Genomic DNA, 12056 nt, shown 5'->3' with positions numbered 1-12056 from the left:
AAATTAGGTGAATGTTTATTTGTTGATAAACTTATAAAATACATAATTATATATTATTAAAAATAATTTATTAAATATAAAGTAATAGTTTTTATGTTAACATAGAAAGTTTATAAAAAAATTGTGAGTGTTTTAAACCAAATGATGAAAAATATTTATTAAATATTATATGATTCATAATAAATAGAAAATAAAAGATAAATTAGATTAATCGCATAAATTTAACTAAAAATAGTAAAATAATCAAAATAGTCATGATTTTTGAAAGTCATAGTAGGTGGTTACTTGCAAAACTATGAAATTTAAGAAAACTAATTTTTCATAAGTTTGTTGTAAAAACCTAAAAATTAAAATATGATTCCATATGACATTCAAGCTTTTGGTTTTCTAAATCATAGTGGTAGTCGACGGATAATGAGTCCATAGATAAAAGAATCAACTAAATCAAAATTCATATGAGAATATTATAGATGTTTGATGTTATGGCAAAAGTTTCCATGAAATGAGAAAAGGTAAGAAATTTTTTTAAGTCTTGGAGAAATGTTTCAACAACCCCAAAGGCGTATTTTGGAGCTTTGAAAAGGGGACTTCATAATGTCCAAATATTGATTGTAATATATCAATGGAAAACCCTTGTTACAAATGACATAATGAAAAAAAATATATCAGGTCATTTATAATTCTTATGAGAAAGATATGGGAGTTCAAAGTTGGTAAAAAGTAAAAATTGAACACATATGAAACTGTAACCCATTAGCTAAATTGCAGCCCATGAATGTCAAATTATGTTTTGATGACTATATAGGTTGTTTTTAAAATTGTAGATATTTTCTTGGAGAGTAATTAATGAATTAGGCTAAGCATGCATTTTTCTATTATTTTTCATTAAGTTAGAAACTTTTATATGTCCCACATCGATGGGAACAATCAACACAATAGAAGGTTAGATATCTATAATACAAAGAAGATTGTTGAATGTTTTTTATGTAGGTAATTGTTCCCATATCAATCCATATTTAACAAATTTGAAAGTGAGTGTCCTTTACATAAGGGATACCTAAATTATTTTTAGGTCAAGAATATATTCTTGCCAAAGCAATTTCCTTATATGTTCCATGACTACAGTTGCATTTCACTCTCTACACAAGTACACATTTACAAAAAAAAAAATGTTATATGTCTAAAATTACCTTGTAGTTATGTTAAATAGAGGAATCTTGTTGACAAAATGACAAACATAATAGGATAGCAGTTAAGGCTAGAGGGAAAAGTGAAATGGTCGTAACATGACAAGGACCCTCCACCTCATTTTTTTTACATACAAAGGAAGTCATGTATGGAATGAAATTGTAGCAAGAAAGGAAATAGAAGAGAGAAAGTGTGTAACATTCGGTTTCATTCGATTTCAGGTTTACTTCTATGTTTTAAATTAGAATTGTTAGGTGTTGGGAATTTCTCTAGGTCACGACGTGAGGGATTTAGAGGTGATGGTGCGACATGTTTGCGGCGCAACGGGCGTGATGAGCTAAACACTAGAGGGCTCAGGATTCGGGCCTATTTAAGTGCAATATTCCTTATGGTTTCGTCATTTATCAACCTCCACCCCAATAGAACATTCTCTCATCCTAACCCTAGTCTCTTTAGTGCTTGTGAGCTCTTCTTGTCCTTTTGGTGTGATTTTAAAGAAGTATGTGGTGTTTTTTGTGCAAGTGTGACAGATATAGCCAAGCTTCTGCATTCTTATCATTTTTCAAACCTTGTGAAGGTATAATGATCCAACATGTATGCTTATATCATGCTAGATGTAGGATATTGGTGGCTTAGAGGTCATTTTTGTCCCATCATATTCATGTTCTTGGAGTTTGAGGAACTTTAAAACTTTGTTGGAATACGTTTTTACTTCCAGACCTTCATGTGGCCATTCACCTAGTTTTGACATTTTTTTTTAATGGATTTATGGACTTAGGATTTAGATTATTGAGTGTTTAAGCCTTCCTGATGGATAAAGTTAGAAACTTTATCCATTAAGACCTTTGTGAGAATCAAATATGAAGTTTTGAATTTTAGATTTAAGGGATCAATCCTTTGCGTGTTGGATATATGTATCATACGATGACATGTTAGTATGCTTAGTTGTTGGTGAATTTAGTGTTATTAACATATTTTTGGTGTAATTATTATTAATAATGAGATGGGTTGAGCTCCATTTGCTAACCAAGATAAGAGGTGTGAGGTGCACACTCGTAGTAATAAAATGTGAACTCAAGAATACGGGGGCCCGGGGTAGCGCCCCTGGGTGTAGGGTTGCAAGGGGTTTCCCCCATGGCGGGATCTAGGGGAAGTGCCCCTAGCAGGGTCCAAGGGGTAGATCCCCCGGTGGTTGTTCCGCTAGGATGAGCTTCATTTACTAAACGGATTTCTATATCAAATATGAGTCCAGCCATGCCAATTCCCACAAAAAACTATAAGTGATATCATGATGATGTCATAAGTTGGTTATGCCTTAATAACCAACAAATTTGGTGCCTAATAGTATGCAACTTCCGTTTAACTATAAGGTGGAAATCATAGATTTTTGAAAGTTGTTGCAATCACGATCCAAGAAATATCCAAGTAAATTGATATTCTTGAGACCCTAAAATCAAACATTAGTTAGAACAATAAGGTCTTGCTCGTGGATTTTTGTTTGATGCTGGTTTCTTGTTTGCTTGTTGATTGGTATATTATATTCTTTGTTTGACCAATGACAAGATCAAGGTAGGCCATGAGTCAAAAAAAAGTTCGACGAATTGATGACAAGATCATGGCATTTTGTAAGTCAATGAGTACCCGATTAGGATGGTATTGAGATCAGAACCAGTCGTGAGATTAAGAGGCCTAATACTTTCATGTATAGTTATTATTGTGATATTTGTGGTATTTTGGAAAACTCGTTAAGCTTCATGTTCATTGTTGTCGATTAAATGTTTTCAGGTCGTGCTTTTGGTAGTGGGAAGGCTCCAGTTGGACCGTAACACACCTGTATCTCCTATTTTATGATATTTGGTTTCCGTATTTTCTAATAAATTTCTCTAGATGATAATGGTGTTTTAAACGTATGGTACCTTGCATTTTATGAAATGCGATTTGGGTTGTTAAACTTGTATATTGAAAATGAAAATTTTGGTTCGAACTTTTGGGACGTTACAAAGTGGAAGAAAAAAGAAGAGGGAGCAACGCCGATAGTGTCATGTGATTAATGTTCCATATCATCTTTTTTTTTTTTTTTTTTGAGATGGATGATGTATGTCACACCCCATAGACAGTATCATGCTCCACTCCATATAGTCTAATGATAACGGCAATTGGCATATACGCCATACAATGATTTACCAAAGAAGTCATTGCAATTTTCATGCATGATCCTAAATTATAAATTGTTGCAATCTTTATTAAACAAATGGATGTTAGATATACCTGATTTAAAATTCTCTAAAATGTTCCGTTTGTGAATGCCTTAATGTTATATATTGTCCCATTTGCATTTTGCCCATGATGAGATTTGATGTACAAACTCTATATATTTATCAACCTATCACATATGTGTTCATTTTTTTTTATTTAACACGACATATAGTCATAGAGCAAATATCTCAATGTGTTCGAAGGTTTATGAAATGGAATCTAATTATTCACACGAGATAAACTATTAGTCGTCAAGGTTTTATATATATATATATATATATATATATATATATATATATATATATATATATATATATATATATATATATATATATATAATACATCTTTGTTTAAACAATTTCGACATGGTCTTCAGAGTCAAGGAATACACGAGTTAATACATTCTTGCATTCTAGCGAGGCTTTTAGTAGCTTTAAACCCTGCAACCAATAGTGTATTCAACAAAAAATCATTAAATAGAACTAATCTTTTACTACTTAAATCTACAAAACTCATAAAATTTAATTCGAGAATCAAAAGAATTTGAACAAAAACATCCCATTAAACCCTAAATTTTCAAACGTTGGGGGAAATATATGAACAAACGAATGGTTTCTTTTAAAACTTAAAGGTGTTTTCATTTTTTGGAAGATTTTTGTTAAAAATGATAAGATGATGAGTCCACTTTGGTTGGGCCATGGTTTGAATGATTTTACATCTGACTTGGACTATCAGGTATGGGTCCTCTACTTGCGTGGAGGACCCTGACACCTCTTTAACATGCTAAGGCTTTTGAAACATCACCTCCTTAGCATGTTATGTTAAGAAATGTTAATGAGACAATGTAACTTAACGTCGATGGAGAAAAAAAATAAGCAATTGAACAATCATGTTTTCCCATTTAATTTCATTACTTTTTATAGCCATTAAATTTAAAAATAATAATAATAATATGGTATGGTAGCTATTTCCTAGCAGATATGGTGTGACCCATATCTACCAGCCTTATGAGCCTTAAAATGGAGTCGTTTCGCCTTTGTGTTCCGGGTAAGAACGAAAAATATGGAAACCTCATAATAAAATAAAAGAAAACATATACGTATCCATACCTCTGCAATTCCAAAATGGACTTCCTTTTCTTCAAGAACACAAACATCTTTGATACTCAATCTATTGAGCAAAGTTATGGTGGAAATGGTGGACATAGGTTTCACGGATAGATCATCCATAACCATATAAGTGACCACCGCTTTCACAAAACCAACTTCTCCGGCCGACACTATTGTGGCCACCTTATATGTATCTGGACCAACATAAGCCACCTCCTCCGACATGGGATACCGACAATTAGGGCACACGGTCTTTGGCTCATCAGTGACATGTCTGCAACGGTGGTTAGAGGCGGAACATCTATAAAACTTTCTTTCCATAGTGGTCGGAGGATCTATTGGTAATAAGAGGAGATCTTGCAGATGAGGAACATGAGTAGATAGTTTTGGGTTTAAAACAGTGTCTTTGGTCTTGTTTTGTAAGATATACATGTCGTTTAGGTTGTCGATGCTTTGATAAAGGTCTCCTAGGCTACCTAATAAGGTCTCATTTGCAAGAAGCTTCATGATTGCGCCGATAGGTAATGTGAGCATGTAAAAGAGGAAGTCAATGAAGTCTTTGTTTGCTTCAGCAAACACGATTTTGCGATCTTTTTTGTTGACCAAAAGCTTCAAGCTCATTATGGAGTTTGTCATTTGTAGTTGAAGGTATTAATTTGTAAAGAGAATTTGTACGCAAGTAATATTGAGCGATCGAAAATGGAACGGGAGGAAAATAAGAGGGGAATATTTTGAACCTTGGTTTTATAATGGACTAAAGGGAGACGAAACAATAAAGATTCTTAACTTGAAATTTTACTTTCAGCAACATAATTCGAATTATGCAAAGTATATATGCTTCTCCTCCCCCATGTTTCCTTATTTCTTTATTTAGTATAAAGTTTTGAAAAATCTTATTTGATAACCATTACCAATTAAACAGGAGGATATCTATGGATTCGAAATGTAAGGATACCCATGACTTTTAGTGTACATATCTTAATATTATTTTATATGATTTTCAATTAATACAAAAAAGAAAAGAAAATTATTGTTACATCTTTGTAATTTGGTAAATATTTACGTGATATTATATTATACATTTAAAAGTTTACGTCTTTTCGTGTCGGGTGCATAATTTATGAATAACATTTCTCGTTAGCTTTTATAAATAAAATGTTTTGTAGTGAAAGATCCGAGTCAGCTTTTGGAGAAAAGATGGCATTATGTTATTATTCTTTGTGTTCGTTGTTATCGTGAATACCATTCAATCAAGATCATATGTTCATCAACATGTACGTAGTCTTTGAAAATGTAGGCACTATTCAAACAACTAAGATCGAAATTAGTGAATCTTTAGCGTTTGGCATGAAGAACATAACTGGATTGGACAAAATAAAATCATTTGACAATGTGTTTGGCATGGATAGAATAAAAAGTCAATGGATAAAAACCGGTCAATAGGATTAAACAAAGCAATCTTTACAAGGTACGATAAAGCTGCTAAGTGCATTAATTTCTTTCCAAAAAACCTTGAAGCATTTGGGTTCATGCGTTTTATTATTCCACTAAGCAAACACGTGAATGAAATTGTATCTAACGGAAGAAGAAATGCTAAAAAACGATTTAGGTTTTACAAGAGAGTTGTTATGTTCTTACAAATGAATCTATTTAGAAGAAAGGAAATTGCGATTACGCTAAGGGGCTAAGGGGTATGGTCAAACCTAACATATTCAAAAAGTAACACCAATCAACTCCACTATAAACTCACTACCAACCTATTAACCCTTGAAAATTATTACCACTCTACATCATTTTTCTTTTTATTTTATTATTTTTTTACATTAAACAAAAATAAAAACATAAATATTAATTAAAAACATCTTACATTTATTTAAAAAACGAAAATCTAAAATCTAAATTACTTAACAAAATATAAACATTTAAATCCTAAATTACTAAAAAACATAGAAAATATTAGTTGTCATTGTTTTCGTCCGCGTCGTCACCGATCCTGTTTTCGTCTTCCGTGTCCTCATCCTCGTCGTCGTTATTGTCATCGTGTTGTTGGAATTGTCTTTGCCATAAATGCTCAGTCAAATCATAGATTATGATGTGTTTTACTGTTTTGTATTTCAAAAGTCTTGGGAAGTATGTCGGGCTGCCGACTTGTATAACTGCAGGTGGACTAAGATTTAAGCATATCATCCGAGGTATACATACAAATAGTTCTACCATCTTCTTCTATTATCATGTTATGTAATATAACAAAAGCGGTCAACACCTTCGTCAATTTTGATCTATCACATGACCGAACCGGATATTTGATAATGTGCCACTTTTGTTTGAGGACCTCAAACGCCCATTCCACATCCTTCCTTGCCGATTCTTGTGCTAACTTGAACAATTTTCGTTTTTCATCGGCCGGAAATGAGTACAACTTGACAAACGTAGTGTACTTTGGATATATCTCATCCCCAAGGTAATACCCATATTGATGTTCATTCACAACGAACGCCATGGTTGGTGCTTTACCCTACAAAATATCGTTAAATATTCAAGACACTCCAAGCACATTCAGGTCGTTGTTTGACCCCGTCATACCAAAGAATGCATGACAAAACCATAGGTCATGTGAAACAACGGTCTCTAGTACAACAGTCGACACACCATTATCACCTCGTGTGAATTGACCATGTCATGCATTGGGACAATTTGCCCATTCCCAATCCGTACAATCAATACTACCAAGCATTCTGGGAAAGCCATGTTTAGCTTCATGTGTGGCATACAACTATTCGACATCATTTATCGTTGGATGTCGCAAAAAGCTCTATAATATACTCTTAAAAAAGATAAGCACATTTTCGACCAGTCATCTTAGACATTTTCAAATACTGATCTGACGCGTCTGCGGCTATGCCGTATGCCAATTGTCTAAGAGCTGTTGTGCATTTTTATATTGTGCTAAAACTACGTTTACTATTAGCATCCCATCTCAATTGGAGAAATTCATAATTGTTTTCCAAATCTCTAGCTATACGTAAAAATAAATCTATTAATACGGAATTGTTCTTCAAATTTTGATAGGTCGTACAAACTATTAGGGGCAAAGTAATCACATTAGAAAAGCTCGTATGTCGCGATACGATCTCGATTTATTGAAATTCTATGCTTCTTCTCCATATTTGAACTTTCGCCTCTTTGTCACACCATTTCGTGTGCCGCAGACAACAACGTGTGCAACACCAAGTTATCATGAGAGTCGTCATCATCATCAGATGAAGAAGAAATCGAGCCTGCAAAATTATTCATATTAATGTTTGAAAGCGTGTTTGAAAGAGTGATTGAAAATATGTTTGTTTAAATCGTGTATGTGTGTTAACTTTTAGTTTTTTTTTTTTTTTTTTTTTTTTTTTTTTTTTTTTTTTTGCGATGTTCAAAGGAGGAAACGGTAAAAAAAAAAAAAGACATTAACCAATCACAACGTCCGTCTTCGCCCGTACCTGCACCCACGCCCTAAAGCAGCTACACACACCTTGGGCGGTATTCACGCGTAGGTGGCCTTGCCACATCAACTCTATGCGTAGCCTTCTCCATCCATACCACACAAATTATGTTTTTACAATCACCTTTTCTCGTTATTGTGCAATTTATTTTTGAATTGTGTGTAGTAGGTTTTGTGATTTGGATTCTTAACACGCTTTGCAACCTGTTGTAAAATTAGGAAGTGTGCTTATCAGTTTGAATTTTTTTTACGGAGCTCATCATTTGATATATATGATATTCCACTATTTGATGTTTATAATGTTGACAACTCATTGTTATATTTCTACAATCAGGTAAAAACACATGGAACCCAAAGATGTTAATGTTAAATAGAATTTAAAATTTAATTATGTAATAAAAATATATCTTTAATTCATAAAACTTATGAATTGTAATATTCGTATTTGCCAAACTCTTATATGGTATATGTCTTTGCTAAACATCTAAATATTATATTTGCCCAACCTAAATTGTTAATATTGTATTTGCTTTTCTTAATGTTTTTTAATATCATATATATACCAAAATCTATTTTTTTTATATTTTTTATTGATTTATAATTTTCAAACTTTTTACATTTAAAAATAATATAAAATCTATATTTGATATTTGTTTATATTGTGTAACTGTGAGTATAATTAAAAATATTAAACTTAATAATTTATTACTTTTAATGAAAAATACACACTATGAAATGTGAAGCGTATTTTGGCCTTAAAACCTGGGGAGAATCGAAGAGATAAGAAAAGGAGAATGAACCCTAACCCTAAACATGATTTCAGCACAAACACAGAAATCGAAGAAGAAGGAATCACATTTCAGTGATTAATCAGAAGATATGTTCATGGGTGTTTCAAGGATAGGAATCCTTACATGTTTGAAGTCAAATTGGAGTTATGTATCGATCAACCAGAGATAAATATGGGATAGTGTTATGTATCTCTCTTCGGTCACAGTGTCTTACCATCTGTTTTTCTCACTTCTCAATCTCCACCCGACTCTCCTTGTAACCCTAGCTCGGACTCCCTCTCTCGCTTACTGTTTCCATTTTTCTCTCTCCATGTTTCCGTTAATTGGTGTTTATTGAATCATATTACAATTCTCGGCATCCAATTTCTTTATTAGGTACATAATAATTTTACGATTAAACTGTTATAGCATTAATACTTTTCTCATTTTTGCTCGATTCTAAACACTAACGTAAACCCTAAACTACACCAAATCGATATCCATACTCATACGCCTCTCTTCCTCTTTCTCCCACCATGTTTATTTTTATTTTTATTTTTTGTACTGATATGATTCTGATTGTGTGTATTATGTTTGACACATGTCTAGTGTGTTGTTTTCAGGTAGAAAAAGAAATGTTGAGCTTATTGGCGATTAATTGGAAACCCAATTTGAACTTGGATCCGAAGGCATTCAACAACCACTACCTAGCAGTAAAATGTAATTTATTTTGCATTATTTTGTATATTTGGTATTTGCTGCCACAATTTGTTTGTTTTTTTTTCTGTAACCTACATCATCAATTTCATAATGATCGTACCATTGCTTTAACTTTTATTAACCAAATCTTGATTGAAATGCTACGAGAGAGATGATGTAAAAGCGATTGTTTTGACATGTAAATCAAAATGTTATTGTCCAAGTTTTAGTCTACAAAAATTTTCAAAATTAAAGATCCTAATACAATCAAGCAACTAAATAAAATTTACTAAATTTAACAATTAATTTTAAAAGAATTTTATGAATAAGTTTAAATTTATTACAAAGTTATGAAATATAAAAGTAATGGATTTGTATTGAAATTTACGATACGTAAAGTTTATTGGATTTGTATTAAAATTCAGTCAATTGCACACAAACAAAGCATATTGAAATTAAAAGTTAGTATGTATTCTATTGCTAAAAGTAAAAAATGTCCACTGTCATTCTAATAATTTGTAGAGTGAGATATTGGTTCCTTTCTTCTACAGTTTTATAATACCCATTTTGCCCTTTTCATTTCAATTGAAAGCACATAATTGAATAGCGATGTACATTAATAGAAACCTACTTTCATTTAACTGATTTTTTTTTGTAAAGAAATGGTCCCTTGCTATTTAACAAAGATTTAAAACTAAAAAAAAAAAAAAAAAAAAAAAAAAGACAATAAATAAAATAAAAAACGAAATAGTATGCTATGAAATAAGATTATACTTTACACAATACTAAGATATCCATAAAACCGTATAATGTATTAAATATGATTATTAACATTGCACATTGATTTGATACTCTCGGTTTTATATTTATCAGAGTCTTATTTTTCTCAATTAGAGTCCATACATATTATACAAACAAATAGATATACACACCAATAGGTTAGAAACCGTGGAATAGAGTTACAAAAATGAATAACAGATACATATTTAAAACAAAATTCTAAATATACACACGCTAACAGATACATATACACACACATCGATTAAAATGCCAGTGGAAGGAGATAAAGATGAATACATTGAATAATTCAACTAATAAGAAAAACTTTTAATAACATACCAAAAAGAAGATCACAAAATCAAGGAAATTAAACCTGGTACCGACAAGAAGGAATAATGAACTTATGTTAGCAATTTGATTTATTGAATAAATTATGTTAAAACAAATAAAACTGAGAAGATACAGTGAAGAAGAATATCATTTGCAAAGAATTCTCCGAAGCAAAATCGTGAACACAAAAGAAGTGTATAAATGGTATAGCGGTATATATTTCGGTATCCATTTATTTGGTGCAGATTTTTTGGGATTTAATCACTGGAAATTAATCAATTTCCAATTACAATAAACAAACTTCCATATTTTATCGGATATTGACAAATTTGAAATTTGAATTATTGATTTTTGCATATTATTTTACCGATTTTAATTGGTGCAGATTTTTTCGGATTTATTGCTTCTTTATGATATTAAGGAGGATATGAATTGAAGGGCATTTACGTAAATGCAGCTTAAGAAAAGAAGCGGTAAAACACAATTTGGGGCTGCTGGGAGAGTGACACGTGGCGATATTGTACTTATTTATTAGAATACTAGGTTATAACCCGTGTGCTACACGGTTGACAAAGTAAAATAATATATAAACTTCAAAAATTGTAATTAATAATCATAGATATAAAGATAGTTATTTTTATACAAAGTTTGATGTGATGTGAAAATAAATTAGATAGGACAACTTGTATTGCAAAATAATTAAAAATCCGCCCTTCCCCCTTGAATGTTCCGGGACTACAAAAAGTTTGTTATGAAAATGTACATGATCATGTCGTCGGGTTGTTGCTCTAATGTGACTTTGCAAATGCTGCTGCTAATTGAGATAACTTAAGTAGGCCAAGTTAATTATAGATGTTTTTGTGATAAATGTCTATAATAGACACAAGTTGCAACCTCTTGTGGCTTGCAAAAAAACAAATTACATACATAAATCTCATAACTTCCCAAATAGTACAAATACCCTAATCTTGAATTATTATCACAACCCTTTGCTTGGATCTAATTGTTTTAGAAGAAATCTAACAAAGGTTTGCAACATGAATCAAAATTTCTGAAAGATTCATGGATGATCGGTCTTTCATGAAGCTTTGTCTCTTTTTGAATAAGGCAATATAAGCAGGGAATAATAAAATACTTTACTTGTTCTGCCAATTTGAGTAATACACTTTATGTTTTACCCATCAAAGTGGCCTAATGATAAATATTATTTTTATTACTTTCATAACAGATGGATGATGCCAATATGTTAAGACTTAACTTACTTGTGAACAAAACTGGATCCCATTACAGATGGATGATGCCAATATGTTAGCAGTTAACTTGTTTAGAATAAATCCACAAAAAGCGCCATTGTCTAAAAAAACCTTAATAAATATTTATAGCAGCCATAATAAAGAAATGAAAGTAAAGCTTCAATTCCAAGGGATATCAAATTGT

General features: G+C 31.7%; 1 protein-coding gene across 1 annotated transcript; it reads right to left on the bottom strand.

The window, feature by feature from the left end:
- Positions 1-3783: 3783 nt before the first annotated feature.
- LOC145012040 (uncharacterized) lies at positions 3784-5250 on the bottom strand. Its single transcript, XM_078970808.1, has 2 exons — positions 4554-5250; positions 3784-3884 (listed from the first exon to the last, which is right to left on the bottom strand). The coding sequence occupies exons 1-2, from the start codon at positions 5187-5189 to the stop codon at positions 3795-3797; spliced, it is 726 nt and encodes a 241-aa protein (XP_078826934.1). The 5' UTR covers positions 5190-5250; the 3' UTR covers positions 3784-3794.
- Between the last annotated feature and the right edge of the window lie 6806 nt (positions 5251-12056).

The sequence above is a fragment of the Lactuca saligna genome, chromosome 8 (assembly GCF_052625555.1).
Source record: "Lactuca saligna cultivar CGN05327 chromosome 8, ASM5262555v1, whole genome shotgun sequence".
NCBI lineage: Eukaryota > Viridiplantae > Streptophyta > Magnoliopsida > Asterales > Asteraceae > Lactuca > Lactuca saligna.
Note: the sequence above shows the minus strand (reverse complement) of the source record. Positions and strands in the feature narration are given on the sequence as shown.

What these genes read in the sequence shown, in the direction of transcription:
- LOC145012040 (XM_078970808.1), bottom strand. Translation starts at nt 5,189, where the DNA reads ATGACAAACTCCATAATGAGCTTGAAGCTTTTGGTCAACAAAAAAGAT. An exon ending in TCCATTTTGGAATTGCAGAG is followed by an intron (nt 3,885 to 4,553) that starts GTATGGATACGT and finishes TATTGGTTGCAG; the next exon opens with GGTTTAAAGCTACTAAAAGC.